This window comes from Camarhynchus parvulus, chromosome 1, assembly GCF_901933205.1.
Source record: "Camarhynchus parvulus chromosome 1, STF_HiC, whole genome shotgun sequence".
In the NCBI taxonomy this organism is placed as follows: Eukaryota; Metazoa; Chordata; class Aves; order Passeriformes; family Thraupidae; genus Camarhynchus; species Camarhynchus parvulus.
In genome coordinates, this window is record NC_044571.1 from 106,170,626 (window position 1) to 106,194,642 (window position 24,017).

Consider the following 24,017-nt stretch of genomic DNA (forward strand, 5'->3'; position numbering starts at 1 on the left):
TTTGGAGGCTTTAGTGAAAAGAACTCATTCTTGAATCCAGGAGCGTCCACTCCCCAAGCTGGTGTCTCCAGCACTTCCCTGCCTGCTCTTCTCCTCAGTAGCACAGCTGTGTCTGAAGCAGTGCCAAGACTACCTGTTTCCTCTCTGTCCCACTGCTTTGGCCTCTCCTCCAAAGGGCGCAGAAATTAACTGCAAGTTAATGGTAATTAGAGCAACTCCAACTCCCATGCTGATTTCTACTAGAAAATCGATTTTGTGTCTGGAGGAGCATGCCATGGAGAGCCCCTTTCTATTAGTTTTACTGTCAGCCCTTCCTCTTTCAGCACTGGGGTGCTCCTATGGATTGGTTCCATGGGCAGAAAACAACGTGGAAAATCAGATAAAGCAGCCACTGCTGCCTGCTTTCTTTCCTTGCCACAGCTGCTCAGTGAGTTTCATTCTCACTGAATCAGGTCTGGAAGCCATTGGGTCTTTGGCAGTGGCAGGACAAAAGATGCAAGTATGGCAAAGGACAGCTTCAGCTCCCAGAGCCCGATGCTGGTAAAGCTTCCAGCATGGCCAGTATAAACTGGTGCATGACACCTGTACTGGGGCACTTTTTGTACATCTGGCAGCATCTTTCTGTGGGACCTATTCTGCTTGCTGGGAACCTGTTTTGCTCCTTGCCCAGAATGACTGAAAGCAAGCCAGGCTCTAGCACAGCTTCCACCATCTGATTGCCAAAGCAGACAGTCCTCAGCAATAAATATTGCTGTGGTGCTGAAAGAGAGGAAGGCCAATAAACTCATCAGCAGTGTGATAGCAATGGCATGCAGGGCACTGCATTTCTCCCTGATTCACCCAGCCCAGCTCTGAGCACCACTGAGGGCCTGAAGCTGCATCTTGCCAGGGGCAGTGCTGGGCAGAGGCAGTCCCAGAGGGACCCTCTCAAAGGGGGACCCTTTTCTAAAACATGGCTCTGTGAAATCTGGGTCACCTGCAAAAAGGTGTCTGTGGAAATGGGGCTGGAAGTGTCAGACTTCTCAGATCTGCTCCAACCAGAGACCCTGAGTGCTGCCTTTAGGCTGAAGCCAGCGAGCTGCTCTGCTGGAAGAGGTGCATCTAAGCATTGCTGAATTATAGAAAATGAATATACATTTTCACAGCATGGCTCAATGATACAATACTTCTAATAGTTTCCTCCAAGTGACTATTTCAGTGTTTTACTGCAATGTTCAACTACCTTTATGTGTGTGATAGACTCTCATAATTGAGAATCATATTGTTTGCATCTTCTTTGTCTCAATAGAGTAGCTACTCCTGCAGCTCTTCAGCGTGCATGCAGGCATCTGGTAATATTGCATAAACATTTCAAGGATTGAGCTATATAAATGCTTTTACTGGAAATGATGGATAATCTTTCATGAATTTCAAAACTGCAGATGTGGGCAGTTTATATAAAATATGCATAGAATAAAATTTTAGGGGTTTTTTTTAGAAAAATATGTTCTGCATTTCCTAATTTTAAAAGTAACTATTTTTGACAATTTGAAAGGGCTGGCCCTGGAACTATATGCTTTAGCATTTCCTGGATTTCCATTCAGATTTTTATGGGCATTTGTTTTCAAGCTAAATGCCAAGCTTTTTCTTTTAGAAAAGTTCCCTTTTAGAGAAAGAGGGGCAAAAAACCAACAGGACTATCTACTGTAATTTGCAGTTTCTGTTGTGATATATAATTTAAGATTCTATATAGTAATTTTTTGATGCATGTCACTTTAATTGGTACTCCAAGTAATAATTATTTCTTGCAGGTTGATATTAAGAATTTGCATGCATATTCTAGGTGAAAAAAATACCATCTGTTGCTGTGATTGTTCAGTGCTTACAGTTAACTGTGTTAAAGATGGTACATTTAGAATTTGTATGAACTGCTTTCCCCTTGAAATAATTGCTGGAAAATGCATCTTTGCCCTAGTGGAAAGTGTATTTATTTTATTGTTAATTTCAAATTTGGAAGCTAGCATTCAGGGAAAAAAAATGAGTTGAGTAAGATTTTTTGGCCTTCTTCAAATGTAGCATATTTTGTGTCTGAATTACTCATTTGGAAAAAGCTATTTATTGATTGCTTGATTTATTTTTTATCAGTTTCCTGTGATCAGTTTTCTCATTATTGCATTCTGTCTACAATTATGGAAAAACAAACTAACAAATATGTGTATTGTTAAAAAAAAAGCTCTGGATTGGCATCTGTTAGATTACTAGGGAGTGTGCTATGGGTCTGTCTTTGCAAATATATATCTGCAAAATGGCTGTGGATTTACTCTAGAAACACTGAGATTGTGGTGTGCATTGCTACTTCCTAAAGTTCTTCTACTGTGGGTAATTCTTTTGAGATCCATTACTATTTTTTAGAACCCTTTAATTTGTGTGTTTAATTTGTTCCACTGTGTGTTGCAGAATCCAGAATAACCACATTCTGTTCAATTTCTCTTGTGCAGGAGGTCGCAACGAAGTTGTCATCACCGAAAATAACAACAGCATAACTGAGCAAATCACTGATGTGGTGAAGCAGCCTGCCTTCATAGCTGGCATTGGTGGTGCATGTTGGGTCATCCTCATGGGTTTCAGCATCTGGCTGTACTGGAGGAGAAAGAAGAGGAAGGGGCTCAGCAATTATGCTGGTAAGAGCAGTGACCTTATTGCCATCTCAGCAGATGCTAGCATAAAAAGAACAGAAGCTACTAAACCTACCTAAAAACCACACTGAACTTACAAAAAGTGTCCTGGGTGACTTCTGTATGCTTGTTTTAAATGTATGCTGTGAAACTGCTGGTGTATGAGAAGCTTTAAATGCATCGCTCGGTACCACATTTCATCATTATCATAAGGCAGTATTTTTACATCTCCAGCACATCTAGCATAAAAAAGTACAAAGAGAATTAGCTGTTCCTCTTGCCCCTTTCTCAGAAGGCACTCTCTTGGCAGTGCAGCATAATTTGTGTGCTCAAATATGAGTTAGACTAGACCCTTACAAGGAAAGTTAGAGATTTTGTCTTCTCCTTCTTCTTTCCTGTGCATTTCCATGTCTCTGAAGCCATGTGCATGGCAGATAAATGAAGGTATTTAATCAGTGACTTCATACCTGTAGTTGGAAGAGTGATGTATTAGACAGAGAAGTGTTGTCAAAAGTTTACCTAAGGCAGAAGCCATAAACAGTTTTGTCTTGGAGGCAGAACATCTTTGAACGTTCTCTTTCATTTAATGTTTGTTCCAGTTATAAATTAGTTTTTGAAAACTACATTTGGAAAATTAAATAGTCTTGCCAAATGAAAATATTTTCATCTTTCCCCAACCTTTATTTTGTATAATATTCTGTTTTCAGGATTCTTATGAATTTTTGGGAAGTCAGGTGAACTGTCATAAAATGGGTTACTCTGAAGCCTAGTTTAACACACAAAAACCCCAATTCTTCAAATATTACACTAGGTTCCCTTGTAGTCCTTATTAACACTTTAAAAAGAGAAAATATTTGCCCAGTTGAAGACAGAGCATATTTAATGTTTACATTATATCACATGTAAGTTACACAAGTGCCCTTCTATTTACAAGTTATCAAATGAGAAACCAAGGACTCAGGTTCCCTAAATGGCTGAGCACCAACTTGCCAAAAACCAACAATCAGTCACAGCCAAATTGTTCCCAGTTCAGTTCAGCCATAGTCAGACTCCTCAGTGTCCTGACTGGGCTCACTGAACCAGCAGGAAATGATTCCATGCTGGTTTTCAATCCTTCCTGCTGCATTTGTTTTCCACTGGCTTAGTGAAAGGACAAGATGAGCAGGGGAAAGAGAGGAAGGGGAGACCGGTGGCTTTTGGTCCTTCTTGGTTTTTGTGGAACCTCACCTTGTGTCACCACATGATCTCTGTCATTCATGGGTTTGCTTTTTGTCCCAAGGTGGTTTTTTTTCTTTCATTTAATAGCAGTAACTTCTACTGTCTGAGGGGTGGGGTTGTTTTCACTGAGAAGTTAATATATATCTCAAACACTTATACATGAAATATTGTTCTAGACCCCAAGATTTTTTCATTCTAGAGGCAGCCGTGCTGTTATTTCTCTTAGGAAGTAGTCCTACCTAAAGTTTTGGACACAAACTGAGACTAGATTTTTCTTAAAAAGGAGGATTATTAGCCCTGTATGTGAGTTGGCATATTGGGGTGAGGGAGAATTGAGAGCAGTCTGTTACAACTTGGAGAGCATAGCTGTAAATAATTATGAACAGCATGTCTTGTGCAACTCATTCCCTCTCACGGCGTTTGCTGCATCTAAGTGTGATGTGAACATCGATTGCATCATGAAATTGTGTATGCTTTCAGCAAGGAAAGTGGACAACAGATCATGCTTCAGAGCTCATCCTAATGTTTACAGCTTGGAGTACAGCATGTCCTCACAGAGAGTCTTCAAATGTGACTGTCAAACTCCACTGCTCATCTTCCCAACCATCATTTCTCATTGGCTGCTGGCTGGTTGGTGCTTTAAGCTCAGCTGTTATGTCCTGCTTATGATATTCATCCCCAACTGAGTGATTTCCAGAGGAGGCTCGTGCCCTGCAGTTGGCTCTTTGTGTCAGGGTGTGTAACTCACAATGTGTTTGCTTTCTTGTTTTGCAGTTCAGTCCTTCACCTTCACCCCTGCAGGTACTGTCCATTAGTCTGTCTCTTACCTCACCAACACACCATTTCAAGCTTTAGCTATCAAAGTGTTTATGAACATGTGAGATATGAAGAATTAAAACCAAGCATAAGGAGAAATACTCTGGCTGCCTATCTGTGATAAAAATGTAGCATTCATTCTCCTCCAGATTCCAGGGAAAAGTAAAATCTACCACCAATAATGTCTCTGTCACTATAAATCTGCATACTTAACTCACCTGACTCTCTGAAATGCAGTTTTGAAAGTAATTTTCAGGACCAGATGCTTGAAATAACTTAACACAAATGAGCATTATTCATATATAACTGAATTTTGATTTTGAGTTTAGCAGATCCAAGTGGAGAAATGAAACTTTCTTCTACTTCAGCTCTCAATTATGTACATGTTTGCCTTGCTGTGAGGTTTTTAGACCTTCAAGCAATCTAATCACTAACTGATTCATTCATTGACTTTACAGGGTTTTGAAATTGAAATGGTTTTCTCTTACTACTCAGCTCAGAGCTGGTATCCTATTTTTCTTATCTTTAAAAAGATAGCATACGTAGACTGTTATCATAAGTATGATTAAAGATATGTGAAGGATAAATGAAGAGGGGCTGAAACAGCAGGTTGCAACCACTTTATTCAGTGTATGAATACCCACAGGAAAAATAGGGTATATAATTATTAATAATAATTACCACAAACAATTCATTTCTGCTCTTGTACCTAATATTGAGATTTAGAAGTTCAAAAATGATTGTGCCTCAGCATTAGAGCACTGAAGGCTGATAAATCTCAGTGTTTTCCAGCAGAAGCCTGTCAAGTTTTTTGGGTGTAGTTTGGCCCCTCAGTTGCCTTTACCAGAGCTGTCTCCTCATGCTCAGTAGCTGCTTTCTCACTCTCTTGCTTGTCTTCAGCCACAGCTTGTGTTCAGCTTAGCAGGACAGAGCAGATGACCAAAGGTGGTGGTGTGTGCCCAGGAGCCCATGACATTGTGAGGGAGAAATGTCCTTGTGGAAAAGCTCTGGGGGCTCAGGATTGCTCCCCTGGCTTCCAGGCAGGTTTGGTCAGGTTACTGTAAGCTATGGCACAACACATCCCACCCTAAAGACTTTACTGCCTTTTCTTTGAGGCACAGCACAGTTTTTCCAAAACTAAATAATACATCTTTGCATTTGGTTCCTATGACTGTGCCTCTATGAGCTGTCTTGAACTGTGGTGCATTTTTACTGTTCTGTTTGTGGCATGCATTGGCATGACACAGGGCTGTGCTGGAGCCACAGGGTCTGAGCATGATTTCATGCTGCTGATCCACATCTGCTGGGCAACTGGGATATATCAGAGGTACTGCCAAAAATGTTCCTTTTTCAAAGCAGTTTTGACATCCTGTGGACTTTTTAGAACTATTCTATTTCCTGGCTTGTACTAACTTTTGGAGGAATGGAGGACCTAAGTCCTCCAGTAATTGAGTCCAAAATTATTTTTTTTAATTTTAAAATGTATTTTTCTTATGACAGAACATAGTGCATGTTTCCTATCTTTAGACCCAGAGGTCCATAACAAACTTTGTTAATTCTCTAATATTTGAATTTGCCCTTGATAATATCATTCAGAAAGACATGCTTGTGTAGGTTTGACACTCACAACTGTATGTTGTTCCCTTCAAAGTTATGGCTTATAAATAGTTTGAGTTTAGATACAATTATTTAGACAGTGGTATGTAGCTTTCAGAATCTCCTCAGAGACAGCTGTCAGTGAAGTTTTACTAAAGATGAATTTATCCTAATATACTCAGATTTTGAGAAGGTACACATTTTTTGTTCTGACATCTGCTTTAAATTCTTCCTTCAGAGAGTTGCTGAACATACAGATTTAAATGTGTGGTAGGGAATTGAATCTATTAGGTACAGAATTGAATCTATTAGTGTAACAATTATATACTTACTTCATTTCACACTCAGGAAAAAATCCCCTGTTATTTCTGATGTGAATATTTTTGTTTTATTTTTCTTCATCTGTATTTGCCTGTGTGTAGAAAATACAACACTAAAAATAGTTGTTTAAAAGTCCAAATTCATGCAGTTTTTAAATTACTTGCTAAAAAATGTTCTTTTGGGTCATTTGCAGATTATGGGTCATTCACTAGGACCACTTGTTATTTGTATTCTGTTACTAGGCTCCTGAGATGTACAATTTCTGCTTTGAGACTGTACCACTGGAACATGTGTGGGAGAAGAGCAAACAGCGAATGTCAGGCAGTTTGTAAAGATTTGTGTCAGGGCGGAATAACTGATCGAGTTCAATACTTTTAGCTTTCTGTCTTTGTGAATATTCTCATAAGCTCTGATCAATAGCTCAGATGGTCACAAATAAAGTGGCATTGATAATCACAGCTAAATCTTTTTAGCTATTTTCAGTTGAACTGACTCCAGTAGTTACTGAGCCACAATTCTGTATGTCACTGTTCTTCCCCTTCCCTTTCCACCATGACTCGCCAGGCCTTGATTCTCAGTAATATCAGTGCTACAAAACACAAAATTTAGCTAAGATGTTTGTTAGATTACTGTTGGTAAGTAGTAATGTCACCATCTGTACAAGGACTATGCATCTTTGTGACCATGCCATACTCTCAGCAAAACCAAATCTGGCACAAGGACACTAAAGACAACTGTCATCCCTTTTCAACCATTTCTCCTGTAACATAAAGAATGGTCTCACTTTTGTGAGTTTGTGTGAAAGCTAAAGTACTACTGCACTGTTTGGGTGGGGTATTTTGGGGGTTTGCTTGTTTGTTTGGGGGTTTCTGTTTGTTTTTTTTATGCTTATCTTTCCTCGGCCCTCAAACTTGCTGTGCCAGTACCCACTCACCAGAGTATTCAGGTGTTTTCAAGTGTCTAGGCCATCAGTCATACGAAAAAAGTAAATATGTATTTCAACTTACAAATAGGTAAGCTTATTTAGTGACTAGTGCTTCTTGGGATTAAAGATTTTTTGAAACCCAGTAAATAGAAAATGAATTAAAAATAGATAGAGAATCATGGAATGTTACACATATTATGTGCAACTCCTGAAACTGTTAAATGAGGATAAACTATGTGACAGAATCATCCAAAGGTAGACAGAAGATTTGATGGAATTTTTATGTGCTGATTATCTGTTCTGAGTTAATGCTTATTAAAAGAGGATTAATCTACATTCGTATTTGAGGAACAGCTTATCAGTAAAAGGAATGAGACTTGGCTGGCAACATTAAAGTTTTCATTTGCAGTAGGAAAATGTGGCCTACTAGAGATAGGCATACAGAAAGCTTTCTAAAGCTTTCTAAAGCTTCCTTGCCTCAGAATGTCGACTTACTATACGTTCATATTTTTCCAGTTCTAGCAGGCATGAAGATTAGGTTTAACCTTGTCAGATAATATTAGTAAATGGTTTTGGTACCTCCTTATATATTTAATAAAAAGCATGTGAAAAGCTCCTTAACATATGCTGGTTTTCATACAAATATATACAATATAATTTCCTGAAATATTTATGCATTTAAAATGCACTTTGGATTATATTTCTGCATTTTTGCAGTCCTTGAAGTATAGGCTGGTGGGGATTCCTTCAAAATCTCTCTATGCAGAGGTTATTTTTTCATCTTCTTTTGAAAACCAATCTCATCCCTGCAGGTCTTCAGCCTTTCTAAGAACATGTATCAGATGCAAAGACTGCTGAAAGAGCTTTTTTGCTTCCTTGGTGATAAAAAGCAAGGAAGATAGGTGGGTCAGTGATAGGGACATCCTTCCCTCCCTCCTCTTACATTGCCCCTTGAAATTGCTCCGCTGCTTTTTGAAGTGGAGACAGGATGAATAAAGCCAGCTGTCTGTGTGTTTTATTTTTACAGTGACATCTACAAGCCTGCATTGCATTAAGTATGCTCCTATTCAGGCGTTTCGACTTGTTTTGTAATTGCAGAAATCAAACTGCAGGAAAAAATGCTGACAAAATGTATGGCAGGAATGATAAACATAGTGCTTTTTTTGGCAGCCTGACCATATCTTCTGTTGTTAGCTGTCTTGCCTTTCACAACATTGATGCTAAAAGAAAGGCACCACTTAGGGATGGCATCAGGAATATGAGGGTTTTTTGTAGCATCCCAGTGACATGGCCACACTTCACGAAGAATTTTGGCGAGCTTAATTGATATTCCAAAGCATTTTACACCGAGCACATTAAATAAATAAAATGCTTTCTGGTTTATTTTCTCATTGAGATTATGACCATGCTGACCATTGGTGTACAGGGTGAAGGGTAAACAAAAGAACCTGTTTCCCTCAGTCTTCCCTAGGAAAAACAATGTCACTGCAAGCTGAACCTTTCTTCTAAAGATGATGCATATATACTGGGAGAGTGTAAGATGATTTAACACAGGAAATAAAAACAAACCGAACAAAACAGGAAACAGTTCCTACCACTAGGACACGCAGAAGAAAAAGGAGCAAATTCTGTGATCCTTATTTTTTTTCTCAGCAATCTCTTATGCCTCAGCCAACCTGCAGCAATTATGGCTCTAGCAAAGAGGTTTCTATGTCATGTCTTCTTGATGGAGCTCTCATGGCATGCCTGGGAGTTTTTCCATACTCTCCTGCCCAGAAAATAAAAAATGTCAGGGAAACATTGCTGAAATCTCCTGCTAGTTCCTCAATTTTAGCTTTGCTTTACAAAGGTACGCAGGAATATAAATATGGTGTGGACCACAAATATTATTGGGTTTTTTCTTCTTCATATGAAATGCACATTTAAAAGCTCACACACCTGTACATGCTATATGAGGGGCAACAAAATTACCTCAAAATAATTTCTGATGGATGACAGTCTAAACAAGAGCATTAATACAAGCAGTTTTCAGACAATATGTTTTATTGCAATTCCCTTAGATCCGTAAACTTTATTTATAAGGGTTGTTATCAAAACAACAATCAAAGCCTTTGTTTCTCATTTTCTTTATTTCTTGTCACTTTGACAAATGCAGAAAGTTGGAGAAATCAGGTATTAAATTTGGAGGAGAGGAGGAGGAAGGAAACAGTATCTAATATGCTATTGACCAAGATACTTGGAAACAAAGCCAGGCAGTCCCCACATCTTGGCATAATCACATATGATATGCACAGCACTTCAGATTATTCACTTTTAAGCAATGAGTGGAAGTCATTTGACAGCCTGTTAGATACCACGTGAATGAAAGTAGCATTGCTTCTAAAATTAATTACCCACAATGTTTTACCATGTCTTGTTTCTCAAAGCAGACCTTTATTTAGTACTTTCCATACTTGCATTTTGATTTTCTTTTCATTAATTGGTTTGATTACACCCTTTCAAAATTCAGCTATTAACCATTTTGATGTGACATCTGACTGCAGTGATTTTCTGATATTGGTATTAGTCTGCTGTGCAGTGAAGGGTAATTAATCACCCTACTATTCTTCCAGCAGAGCTTCCAGAGGGGCCAGTTTTGTCCCCTTTGCTGAATGTACACTGTGAAATTACTCTAGGAGTTAATAAAGTAACAAGGATTCTAGACGGTATCAGAAGAGTTTTCCCAGTGGCTTTATGTCATTGCTTATTTTTTTAATGAACACAGAATTTCTATTGGCTGTAGTCATTTTGTCTGATTAGAATAGTGTGTAATAGAAAGCCTAATCCTGAGTTAGTGTAGTTTGGACTAATACTTGGTAAATCTTGCAAATATTCTGTGAGCTATAATTTACTGATGGGACCACCTGTCTTACAAAGGTAAATAGTATTTCCAAATGAAGGTCTATTTTAGATTTAGCTGGTCACAACTCTTCCATTCCTCACTGAAATTCAAATCCTCATCCAGTCAGAGGCCTTTAAGGCTGCAGGTGTCCAGGACATTGGCATAATTTAATAGTCTGCCTTATCTATGCCTGACAATAAATAATGGGATATTGCCACTGAGAACCAGAGTAGTCTGTTGGCCTTGATTCAAAATATTTTTTCAGTGTTTCAGAAAAGATCATCAAGTGTTGTCAATTAGCATCTCACCAGTAATGTGGGTTTACATATATTGCTCTGAAATGTAATCCTGTTAATAGATAGATAAGGGAGAGGCTGGTTTTTTTCAAACACTCGTGAATGGAGAGATAAAAACAGTTGTCTCCCTCTGATTATGTCCTTGGCATCCCCCATGGATGGAAGACTGGAAATGCTTTTTTCTTCCCGGTGGCGCTGACATGTATGCATTTATGTGTGGGTGCTGGTTCTTAAACTATACTTCTAATGGAAAAGGTGCAGCTGGATGCTTTTTTCCATCCCTTCAGCTGTAATAGAGCTGCCACCTCTTTGTGTTTGTCCTGGGAAATGACATATTTGTGTGGTGACATTATATTACTGCATTACGACATGATGTTATTAACTCACTGCTGCAATGTCATTATGTACTGAAGCAGAGGCATGCCAAGAAAACAATTTGATCACATGGCTCAGACTTGCAATGCAAAGTCAAATGAGGGGGCCTGTGGTGAATTCAGGCCTTTTGCCCAGGTGGCTGCTTTGCCTTGCAAGGTACAGAGCAATCAGTAATGTGCAGTGAAATCCTAAGTGACCTGTAGCCCCAATGTGCTTGAGCCTCTTCTTGTCATTTCTGTACTTTGTTATGGGATGATGCCAAGAGACCTCCGACCTCGGACGCTGAGCAGTTTGAATTGTTACTTTTAATTATTACTAATTGATTTTTCCCTGTCTTATATGTGTGTCTGTATGTTTGTTTGTTTGTTTGTTTGTTTGTTTGTTTTCCTACCAAAACACAGTCACCTTCCAAAGAGGAGATGGAGGACTAATGAGCAATGGAAGGTATGTTTCTTTGTATAAAGGCCTTTCCACTGTGTTTGTTTTTAAAGTAAGGGATCTGAAAAATGCTATAGGTGATGCACTTGGGTCATAGCCCATCATTGGGAAGACTGATAGCTCTAGGAGGAGTTAAGTAGCTTACCACAAGGTTTAATGACCTATCTGTTGTGCACTTTGGAAGAAACAAGCCCAGATGTTTCATATCTCCCAGATGTCCCGGAAGAAATGAGTAGTAAATATCAAAAAGAATGTGTTCATTTGTTACTGGGATGTTTATTGCATTAATTAGACATTAGCAAATGAAGTTGCTGTTGTTTAAGACTCCTTATTGGCTCCCCCTAAATTGCTGTGAGTGAACAATTACACTTAATCGATCACAAAATAAATGATTCATGGATGATGAATAGGCTGTAGATTGATAGGACTGGATTCCACAACTTTGGCTACTCAATTGAAATTGATAAAAGCTGATAACGGGCCCATATATCCTCATCTATTTTCCCTTTGCCAATATGGAGATTGTAATTAGGCCCTGGTAATAACTTCCAATCTCCTGTTTAATCAATATTTTAGCAAAAAGAGATTAGGCCTAATGAGAGCGAGTAGATGTGGCGAGAATGCGGCTGGGCCGTCTTATTGCCGTTTCCATAGAAACGGATGTTTCTCTTAGGGATTGTTCCAGGCAGGGGTCTGGAATGCTCAGTGATGGGAGATGCTGCTCCAACTTCACCAGTGCTTTAATAACCCAGGGAAGACACGGAACTGCAGACGGCTTTTTGTTTTTGTGTGGCAGGAAAGGGTGTCTGCAGCAAATGATTTGTTTCCCCTGCTGAACACGAACACAAACAATCCACCTGCCTTGCTAAATTTGGGTTTATCCTGGGGTGAGAGAGACGCAGTGCCTTGTGGCCCAAATGTGCCTCCTCTTTCACCATGCTCCCTGTTTAACACTGCTCTCAGAGTGGGAATTACAGGGATATGAAAGCCATGCAGCAGTGGTGCACAGAGATAGCTGTGGACTTCCCATTAATCCTCCTCAAACCTGTTTGCCTCTAAACCATCCAAGAGTGCTCGAAGAAAGAGTTACCAGCCTGTAGATGACAGGCATGCATTTGGGATGCAAGGGAAGGAAGAAATAGTAGCCCAAAGTCCTGGAAATGGCTGATATGGAGCAATCAGTTTGAGTGATGGCTCCCTCGAGGTGGTAATTTATCATTCAGCCCTGGCATAGGATCCCATGATGGCGCTGCCTAACTCCTGTTTCACACAGACAACGGAGTTCATTTGGATTCTGGCAGAGTCACGATGGATGCCTAGTCCCTCTTCTACTGACAAAGTTGATTTGTATATAACCTTAATTAACTGCTCAAGGTCTTTAAATCATCAAAGGCTATACAGTTGTAATTTGAAATAAATTAAAGTCTCCTAAACTGATAGTTACCTATGGTGTTAGAAGAACAGTGATATGCCCTCTTCCATAACTACTTATCTCACCGGTATTGTAATTTTATATATATGTATATATTTGTGTGTATATCTCTTTTTCTTATTCTGCTGCAGTCGACCAGGTCTGTTGAATGCCAGTGACCCCAGTTATCCTTGGCTTGCAGACTCTTGGCCTGCCACTAGTCTGCCAGTAAATAACAGCACTAGTGGACCCAATGATCTTGGGAATTTTGGTCGTGGAGGTAGGTTTCCTTTTATTAAGTCACCCAATATTATAAAATAGGCTTCCATTAGTTAACATCCATGATGAATGCTGTGTAATATTTTTATCATTACAGTTCATTCTGTGTGTTTCTTTCTTTCTAGATTTGATTGAAAATTGACTTGAAAATGTTCCTTTCGCTTTATCTCTTTTTACTTTCTAAAAATGTAGGTCTGGTTTGTAATTTGTCCCGCACTGGTGAGACAGGGTCTGATTATGATGTCAAAGGAAAATGTGTTTGTGTCTCAACCTCATTCCCTTTTTTGTGGAGAAGAGCAGTGTGCCATGCAGAGCAGTATAGCCAGGGATGGAGGATGTCCATAAGAGGAGAGCACTGGAGGTGCAGGAAAGATGTTCCTTCAGCAGAAGGACATGAGAACCATCCTGTTCCTGCTGAGGGCCTGCTCCCAGTCTCAGTCATAATCTGTGAAGAAAATCTCAAAGATCTTAAGGAACTTTCTATTTCATTGGAGGAAAGGATACATAAAAGGGAATTATTTAGATCTTTTAGGTTCTGTTTCCATTTTGACTTGAGAGAGCACCTTTAGGGGAGTGAGGTAAAGATGTATTGTTACAGTGAGGAAGGAATCTTTAGAGGGCTTATTTCATTTCAAACATTTAACTCAAATGGGAATTTTAAGATGTAGGATTGGGATTTTTAAAAGTCATAGTAATATTCTCATCTCTCTGTTACTTCCGTGGTTTCTGTGATAACTCAGCTAATTCTGCATGCTGGTCAGAATCTGCTTCTGAAGACCATCCATCATACTGGTTATACATTCCTATGAAAAGCCTCTTGCCTGTGGTTTGACTACTGTGACTTAAAATTACAACAAAACTCACTAAATTTATATTCTGTATAAAACTGTTATAAAGTTCTTGTCAAAAATGTTTAAGAGCAAGCAAAACTTTTGATAATATTTACAAGGCAACTGAATTTCTGCCAGCTTCTTTGTTGTGAATATCTTGAAAATAAAACCCTTCAGTACTTTTCCATCTTTTTTAAGCCCACATAATACAGAAAAATTACCATTTTCTTTTAGTATTTGGCTCTATACAACTGAAATGGGAAGCATTAGTTTTTAATTTTTGGCCTCAATATGCATGAGGCATAGGTCCAAATTCATGCAAGAGATATAACAGTTACGTTTTTTAATTCGGCAGCTTAATTCCACCCATGATCTTTACAATTGAGCTGAAACTTTTATTCTGGGTGGTTGGGATCACTTGTCCCTATCTGCTTCAGAAGCTGAGATTAGATGTTTCTGCATTAAAGATAGATTGAAAGTATTTTAACATGTAGAGATGGAATATTAACCACATAGATGGAGCTTGGGCCTCTTTTACTGGTTAAAAGGTCTCTAAAGACATAAAAATTCTGTAAGAATTTAAAAAAGAGTAGGGCGACATCACTCACCCTGGAAACTCAGAAGCTGGAGCAGGCAGTCCTAAAATTTCCCTTAAGAGTGAGATCCACTGTCCTAGATGGGCATTTGAGAGCAAGGCTGTGAGTGGGAAGCACAGGTGAGGCTTGGAGTCATGTAAGGCCACAAAATGGTGTTGCATCTCCAAGGCAGCAAGAATAGAGCTTCCCTGCAGAAGTATTTCAGCACTATTTCATTTGTCTCAAGAGTTAAAAACAAAATTGTATTTTGGAGAGTTTTGGGGAAAGTTTCCAGTGGGAAGTGCATCTTCATCTTTGGTCTGAAGTGTACAGTGTGGTGTTTTTGCTATGACAGCTTGCTGGGAAAATCACACTTGACTTTTACTTGGTGACTATGGCACTTTGTAAAATCTCTGCTTAATAGCTCTTTGAGTGCTTAAATGTGTACATCTCACTGAGGTCAAAAAAGTAATCTGTGCTTGTACTGAAAATTCCCAGAATGTCTGGAGAACCTCATCTTATCAGTAAGAATGACTGAAAGTCCTTGGCTGGTGGGCAGCTATGCAACTTCCCTTTCAAGTGTGTACACATGAATGGTTCTCCATATTAAAATGACTGTATAGAGATGATACCTCTTCAGTTGCCAGAAATATGCACTAAAAGACAGATGTATGTCTGAGCACTTCAGTGATGAGCATTTTGCTAGTTTTTACTTCCTTGGGTCTTCAAATCCAACACAGACAGCTTGAGCTGGATTTACTTCACTTTATACATCAACAACAGAATTTATTTACTAAACTTCAAGCCATTATACTTTGACGGAATCGATTGTAGAAAGGAGAAATGTTCATATTGTGCGTGAAATGCAAGAAAGATAGGGCTGCATTTGTCTCTCACATCTCATGCTGTATTTGCACATAGATGCATTTCTGTTTGTGTACTGCCCCTAGAAAGCACATTAAATATGTGCTGATAGTACCAACATGATTTTGAAATATGGGCTATAGTTTGCATTAATTGTAATTTTTTGCACTTGCAATTTATCTGCAGATATAAGTTAATACAATTAAGATATTTTAAATACTTGATTGTACCCATTTCCCTGCTGTATGCAAAACCAGATCATGATGATAGACCCAAATTTAATCTCTCTGCAGCATCTCTGCTGAGCATTTGCTATTGCCATATTTATTGTTAATATTATGTTGCTGCCCTGAGACTGAAGATGTTATCGGGGTCCATGGTAAATGTTCACTGTAGCACATCTGAATGCAAAAGAAAGTAGTTTTGTGATCTAAATATTCATCCCAGGAAAAGAAAAAAATGCTAAACCCCAAAAAAACTAAAGCAAACAAAAAATACCAAATCAGTGTGAGGAGACCATGGTGTCACATCTCATTGCTGGATAAGTCTTTGAGACAGTGAGAGAACAAATGTATTCCCTGAGGTTGCACAAAACCCACATCTGAGTTTGGAACTGAGCTTAAACCCTTGACTAAGTGCAAGAATCATCTTTTCTTTCTGGGGCTTAAGGTACATAAAAATGGCTGTTATCCCTAGAATAGGATGTGAAATCCTCACTATAGGAGTATGCGTTATCTCAAGAATGATCTAACAGTTGGAACCTGTATCTGCCATCTGGCTGTAGAAAGAAAATGGCGTATAAATGAAGGATTTTTTTAGAGAAGTACATTCTGGAATTGATTCAACTTTTCAGAGTCTAAATAAATTGTAAAAATAGTACCATTTGAGATATTGACTTCTGAGAGAGCAGGAAGGAGGGTTATCTGCTGAGCTGTGGTTCTCCTTGGGACATCATGTCAGTCATCATTAGATTCTTCACACTTCACTAGTCTCAGTTTCTAGATCTAGTATTCCACCAGCAAAGGTCACTTCAGTGTTTAGTAAGGAGAGAGACTGCCAATCTAACTGATTAAAGATACAAATTTCAGTGTGGGATAGGATTCCAAATATTGGGAAAACTCATCGGATATTTAGTTAAATGTGCTGTAATGGTTTTCAGGTAAATGTACTGGAGATTTTGTACAAGTTTTTCTCCATTATCAACATTGTTTTGCCATTTTGAGGGACTGATCACCTAAATCCCTTCAAAATATCAAATTTTCTTTAATGTGTCACAAATAACTTTTTTTTGGTCAGGTTTTTCTTTTGTTGAAAAGAAGGAATGTACTGGCTAATGCCAAAAGGAAAATTAGATAAGCTGATGCAAAAAGTTTCAAGGAAATCAAGGTGATGCCCTTGAAAAATTACTTTGAGAGTTTTTCTGCATATTTGCTGGGCAAGTTCCCTGTGTGATTTGTAAATTCTCTCCTTTCATCATTTCCCTGAAGCCCAGACAGTTTCATTGGTTCTGACATGGAGTGAACAATTGAAAACATTCTTCAGTAGAGAAATATTCCAAACTTCACTTTCACAGTTGAAGGTATGGGGAAGGAAAAAAAAAAAAAAGATGGTTTTAGGCAGCGAGACGTGAAGGACAAGTGGTAGGCCTGTCACAGCTGCTGATAGCTTGGCCATGGTTGTACATCATCTTCCCTTCGTTGGCTCATGAGCCTGTCTCAGCTGAAATGCAAACGTGCAAAATGACACGTTTATTTCTCGCCTTAAACCTTGGTACTCACAGGCTTCCCGTGCCTCAGTGATTTGTTTCGTTCCACAGATGTGCTGCCGCCAGTGCCAGGGCAAGGAGATAAAACTGCTACCATGCTTTCTGATGGAGCCATTTACAGCAGCATCGACTTCACCACCAAAACCAGTTACAACAGCTCCAGCCAAATAACCCAGGCTACGCCATATGCCACCACCCAGATCCTGCATTCCAACAGCATCCACGAGCTGGCCGTCGATTTACCAGATCCGCAGTGGAAAAGCTCAATTCAGCAAAAAAATGACCTCATGGGATTTGGTTACTCTCTCCCAGACCAAGGCAAAGGCAACAATGGTAATTACAGCTCTTATTTCCCAGAGCCCTTGGCTTTGTGTACTGTATCATCTGTGCATGAATTAGAAAATTCTTTTTAGCTCTGTGAGACACTGTTCATGTTGACCTGAACTAATGCCTGCACACCTTGCATATGTGCTGAACCTCACCTGATCACAAAATACATTGCACTGTGCTTTTAATGCTCTTTGTCCTGTGCTAGTCACCAAGCCATCTGTCTTCCATTAGGCTAGGGTAGGTGTACCTTTAAAAATAACCAAGTAAAACCCTGCCTCCCCACCCCCATCTGCCCCGACTTGCTAACTGCATGTGTCGCATGTGCTTGTGCTGTCGACTAATCCCACGATGCCACTGTGACCTCTGCCGTTTAACCCTTAGCCTTGCTTTACATCCCTGACTACCGGGTGGCTGAGGGACTGGCTAATAGATTGCCACACAACCAGTCACAGGATTTCAGCACCACCAGCTCCCACAACAGCTCCGAAAGGAGTGGCAGCCTCTCAGGTTGGTTCCGTCGCCGTGCGCAGGGGAGCGAGGGACGGAGGGGTGTTGGCCAGCGGCTCGCCAGGGAGGCAGAACACCTCCCAGGCACCAGTCAAGGATAGCCATGAGAGTTCCTGCCCATCAGCAAACAATGCCACATGGGACTCTGCTGAAACCAAAAAGCCTTTTGCAGGACCTACTTGGAGATAACTGGAGAGTCCTTCCATGTGTGCGCTTGTTGGCGCAGCTGCCAGCCTCGCCTTGTCACATCCTTTCCCTGACACAATCTATGGAGCAAATGTATTTCTGCATCCATCCTCAGTTTATAGGCCTCCCCACACTAAACTTAATGAGGGGATTCTTATTTTTGTTGAGTTGTTAACAGATACCCCACTCGCACAAGCTGTTCCTCAGTGAAGCAGGTTGGAAATAGTTGTAGGGCCCTGAAAGGTTTCAACGAAGGGGTTTCAACAAATTGTGCCGAGTTTGCATACAAACAGGATGTAAATTTTATGTGTATGCTGCATGTTCTATTGGAAACATGATGCATTTTCATCAGATGAAAATGATCATAGTACATGTGGTTGTGTGTGATATCTGAGCACACCTTGTTTCTTGATTTCTTTAATTTTGCTTACTTGTTGCTTATGTTATGTATAGTTGTCTTTTTTTTTTTTCTGTCAAGACAAAAACTGAAAAGGCAACAGTTAAGATGAAAATCTGTGATTTCACCTAGCTAAAATATGAGTGCACTGAAAGGACTTTTTGATATTCAGAATATATCCACAGCTTTTTGAATTTCCACTTTAAGCTGGAGCAGTCCTCCCAGTAATAGACCAAACCTAGAAATAGCTTTTTTATGTCAATTTAAATGACTATTCAAACTGAATCTTGAGATAAGAAGCCTATTATCATTAGCCCATTACTCAAATAGTCAAATGTGTTTGCAAGTCTTGTGTTCTCAATGGGTGGCATTAGCTGATTTGACTGAGACCAAAAAATAGGCTTATGGCATTGTCAGAGAGGTATCTGGAAGCTGAAATACTTCAAGAAAGCTCCTTGTTCCTTGCATGTGAGATATATTGACAAGTAGCTTAGGAAATCAGCTTGCTCCCCAGGCCGCATGAAAATGCAGCAATTGATGTGCTGAGGCACATATATGTCAGGTATCAGAGGGCAGTATCACACTTTAGATATGTTGACAGCTAAGGCTGCCTAAGAATTTTCTCAGAAAATAGGAAGTGTCGCTGGAAAGTGCCCTTTTTGATCAAAGGCTGGACTTCGATCAAATATTTCAAATGCAACATATTCTGTGTAGTGTTTCTCAGCCAGAAGTAAATTTTCTGATGACACTAGGAAACTTAGGGTTATAGTCAGTCATATGCCCAGGGCACTCTTGTTGTGACCAAGGCAGCTCAAAACTGGATGCCCCAGTGCTCAGATGAGTGCCAGATTATTGGACTGCAGAGTCAGTATTTTGCTCTCCCTTGCCCACTAATTATGCCTTTGATACAGGATAATTATGTCTGTAATACACAAGAAACTGGGGGGGACCTTCAAATAGTCTGATAATTAGAGCATCACTGGAGTCAGAGACCAGCTTTGATTATGTAGTCCCCATCAGGGTGAGGAGGGATTTGTTCTCTCACTTCCTTGGTTGGTACTTTAGGCACTACTTATCATTCTGACTAAGTTTCTGTCTCTCTTACATGAATATCATGAGAATCCCTATCCCACTGTGGAATGGAAAACAGCTAAAACCTCAACTGCTTTATGAGGCAGGGAAATTTTGTAGCTATAGTTTGCACAGATTATATCTGTACTAGGATCAGCAGCCCAGCTGGCAAATTCTTTCTCCAGTACCCAATTCACCTAGAGATTTTAACAATATAATTGAATTTCAGTGTGAGGAGACGTTGAAGTATCAGGCATTGTTGCTATGGGGAAACAAGGCTTTGGTGCATCAGTTTTCAAACGCAAATCAGGCTTTATGTGTTCGGTGTCTGTCCCACCAGTCTGGCAATGGAATAACTGTCCATGGGGACAGAAGAGAAATCTCCTGCCCAGCTGCACAGTGTAGGCTGCTTTCCCCTACCAGTAATGACCTTGGAGTTCTCTTTTTTCATTTCTTCATCTAGACAGGTCCCTTGTCTCTCTGCTTCACTCCTTCTAATATCTCCATTATCTCTGATTTCTCTCTTTGAGACTCCTAAAATCCAAGTGACTCCCATATTAGCACTCCATGCGTAACCTACATTTTATCAGTCTCCTAAGATCATCAAGATACTACACTTCCAAAATCTTCCTCTCCACCTCAACTAATCTCTAAGCTGAAGTTGTTCTTTGCATTTCCCTTCTCTGTGTGTTCCTAGTTTAAATCCTCCTGCAACATAAAAACATATGCATGTGCCTTTTTCCTAAAGCAGCCCCTCCTGCCTTAGTTCTTGTTGGTTCCTACTCCTGCTGACTTTTAAAAATTTTCTCCATGTCCCACAAACTAAAATTAACCTACTTTCTTTTCACTGTTCAGTGACCCTATTTCTAACTTCACTTTTTTAGCCTTACCTGTTCTTTGAAAGCTTCACTTTCCCTCCAGAAGGTTCATATATTTGTTCCTCTATCTCCACTGTCACTGGGGTTTCTTTTCACCAGTCAAAATGTTCTTTCCCTTTTCAAGAAAACTGTCCTTTCTGCCAGGGTACAAATGGAAGGAAGAGCCTGTTTTCCATCCTAATAGAGGAAATATCAGCTCAGTTCACACATAGTGAATCACAGGATCTTGGCTGGACTTACTATAAATACTCCAAAACAAGGAAAGAAGAGCTTTGGTCTGGAATTGAGTAGTGGAAAGTCTCACTTCCAATGTGCTGCCAGCCAGGTCGATTAGAAATATTGCTGGGCTTGTTGCCTGTCTCTAGCAGGCACAACAGGAGGTGAAAAGAGAAGTCTTGGCTACTTCTGAGTCACAGAATCACATTTTTCTTCCCTCTCTGTTTGTTCCTGTTTCCATCCAGCTGACATTTGGAGGTAACAGAAGAAAGCCTGTGAACCACCATCTCAAGGACAAAAAGTCCCATGATATGGGCTTGTCTCTATTGCTAGAATTGCACCTCCTTCTGTGTTTCTCTGGGCCTAAAGTTAAAGCCATGGCACAGAAGGCAGTGCCTGTCAGTGCACATTGTGCCACCCTCCCTGACCAGTCAGTTGTGGCTTTCTTGATTCATTGATTCATTTTTATGTGAGGGTTTTTTTGGCTGATCCTTATAAATTATCAAGAGACATCAGTGGGTAAGATGGATTAGACTGTGCTTTCTGCAACAGGCCAGGGATGAGTGAGAGCAGCTGGGTACCCCACTGAAAAGGCATCTGACAAACCATTCCTCCACCCAACAAAGAGTTTGAAAGCCACAACAAAGCTCCAAAAAATAGATGAGTCCCCAAGCAGTCAAGGGATTCGAAATGTTGAGCCATTCTTCCTCTTAATGAATTCCTGACAAGAAAAAGAAGTCAGGGAAAAATAAAAGAAGCAAACCAAGTGGGATGAGAGCTTTCTCTGTAAGATCTCTCTCCCACAAATGGAAGTGTCTCAGCTGGAGAAGTGGTCCAAGGACAATAAGAGCAGAGGGTTTAACTAAAATGCATTGCTCACTGCATTTCTGCCTCATCCATTAGAGCTGTGTATCAGAAATAGAACCTCTTCTCCATAGTGCCACAAGACGTTCGAATCCTGTGAAACAGTCAGTCCTAAAATATTGCACATATCTTCCCACTCTTTTAAAAAACCCCAGAAATTAGGAAATTCCTAACAACAAAACCCTGTTTCTTTTGTTTTGACAATTTACTCTTATCTTGAAAGTTCTTGACTCCAGTGACAATTTTAATAAGTGTTTTTCAGTAAATATTCAGAATATTCCCCATTCCATTCTTTTATTACTTACAACCTTGTGACAGCATTAGCACGATGGCACTGATTCTGCTGAGATATAAATACATCTTTTTTGGGGCATGTGCTCTGGAATCAGAATTCTGTCAAAGAAATGTAAATAGCTGGCCTTTTTGTCCACATTATAGCTCTAATATTTTATTTTTCTCTTTTGGATTTGCAGGTGGCAAAGGAGGGAAAAAGAAGAAAAACAAAAATACTGCCAAGCCCCAGAAAAATAATGGTTCAACCTGGGCCAGTGTTCCCCTCCCACCCCCTCCTGTGCAGCCACTTCCAGGCACAGAGCTGGAGCACTATGGGGTGGATCAGCAAGAAGCAGGGTAAATTTTTTTTTTCTTTTTCTTTTGAAGAAAAATCTGTGATTTGCAGAAATGAGTCCTTTTCTATTTTTTTTTTTTTTTTTGATAAGTGACAATAATTTTCTGATTTGTTAAAAAAAAAAAAAGAGAGAACAACTTATCCTGTAGACTGATTCAAGGCTGTGGAGGAGGAATGTTTGAATAGCTTCTGTGGATAGTGACTGAAGATGGAAACAAAAGTAACCTTGCTTCGTCATCATGTAGGGCTTCAGTGATTTCTCATGCTGAGAAGTATCTCACTTCACAGGTAGCTTAATTGAATTCTGGGATTGTATGCAACTGATGGGACTCAGAGTGAGTAAGGATGACATAATCTGTCTCTGTGTATTTTTTCACTGCTTTGATGTTTAAAAATATTAGAGCCAAGAGAACAAAAAAATCTCCCACCAAATTGGATTAATTTTTGAAGATCAACCAATGGATAATAATCTTCTCATCGGCTTTTAGAAGAAATTTCACAGTTGAGGAAGGCATGCTAATTATAGGCTTTTTTGGTATTATTCAAACAACTTTCAAGTATCTGGAACCTTTCACATAATTTTGCGTAGCTCAAACTTGTCTTCAAGGACACAAAGTCACACAAGAAGTGCTAAATGAGAGGAAAGAGACATTTCCTACACAGACAACAGTTACGAATTGCTTTTTATAAAGTGTAATTATGTGATATACCAGGTTATCAAACTCTGGAGGTAAATCAGAGTATATAAAAACATAGTTTACTGTGGGTAGCTCTGTTGGAGTCTTTGAGAATAATTTTTCTGTCAGGGACAAATTTGTGTCTGTTTCAATACATGGATTAATCAATATTTCCCAAGGATGAAACATTTTTAAGAATACATTGTAATAGCTTTGCTGAATAAAAATATTTCAAGTGTTATCTCAATTGTAAGGGGGAATTGATCATTACTACTTTCATAATTAAAGTTAGAAAAATTCCATATTGTTTCAGTTTATGCCAACTCCTTTGACTCTTATAATAAGCAATAAATGACTGTGTTAGTCAGTGAAGTTCTTAAAATTAAGGCCCATTCAGGCTGTATAGTTAAAATTTCAAAATAATGGAAAATTAATAACCTTACTGATTGTGAGTGTTCTTTAAATCTCAAAACAAAAAGTTCATTTAATCATTGTCTTCTGTATTCTGTTATAAGAGGCTAAAAATAAATTTTAAATTGTTTCATCATATAATAATTTTGTCTTTATGAGTTTATATCCTTAAAACACATGTGCAACCATTTCACTAAAACAATTATGCAATAGAAAGCAAACCACTTGGATTTTCTTCAGAACAGTGAAATAGCATTAAAGGTAAATGGAAATACCTTATAGAGAAATCCCTTGTGACCCAGGGCTTGACTCCTCAGTTGCATAAAACTGAGGAGTAATTTAGCTGGAAGGAATGATGTTGGTCACCGAGACAACATATGTTATTTAAGGAGAAGGTAATCACCAGCCTCCAGGTTCACAACCATTCAGACATAGTTTTTTCCCATGATTATGCTTTGAATTGCTCTTCTCTGGTTTTTGTAATATATCATTAGCAGTGCTGGTAGCAAGACCTTGTAACATGCATTTCACCAAACACAGAAAAAATCTGAAGTTTGGACTTAGAGTCAGTCTGGAGCTACAGTAATTTGCAACCACCTTTGATGAAG

General features: G+C 39.3%; 1 protein-coding gene across 13 annotated transcripts in view; it reads left to right on the forward strand.

Moving 5' to 3' along the window:
• Positions 1-24,017, forward strand: part of ROBO2 (roundabout guidance receptor 2) — a 1,013,596-nt gene that overhangs the window by 948,760 nt on the left and 40,819 nt on the right. For 9 of the 13 annotated variants that reach the window (XM_030962464.1, XM_030962445.1, XM_030962519.1 and 6 more), the window contains 6 exons: positions 2,478-2,660; positions 11,484-11,526; positions 13,084-13,211; positions 17,296-17,577; positions 17,956-18,081; positions 22,167-22,323. In XM_030962464.1, the coding sequence (XP_030818324.1) occupies positions 2,478-2,660; positions 11,484-11,526; positions 13,084-13,211; positions 17,296-17,577; positions 17,956-18,081; positions 22,167-22,323 (919 nt within the window). The remainder of the gene's footprint in view (positions 1-2,477; positions 2,661-11,483; positions 11,527-13,083; positions 13,212-17,295; positions 17,578-17,955; positions 18,082-22,166; positions 22,324-24,017) is intronic. The other 4 variants (XM_030962492.1, XM_030962538.1, XM_030962555.1 and 1 more) reach the window with 1 other exon arrangement.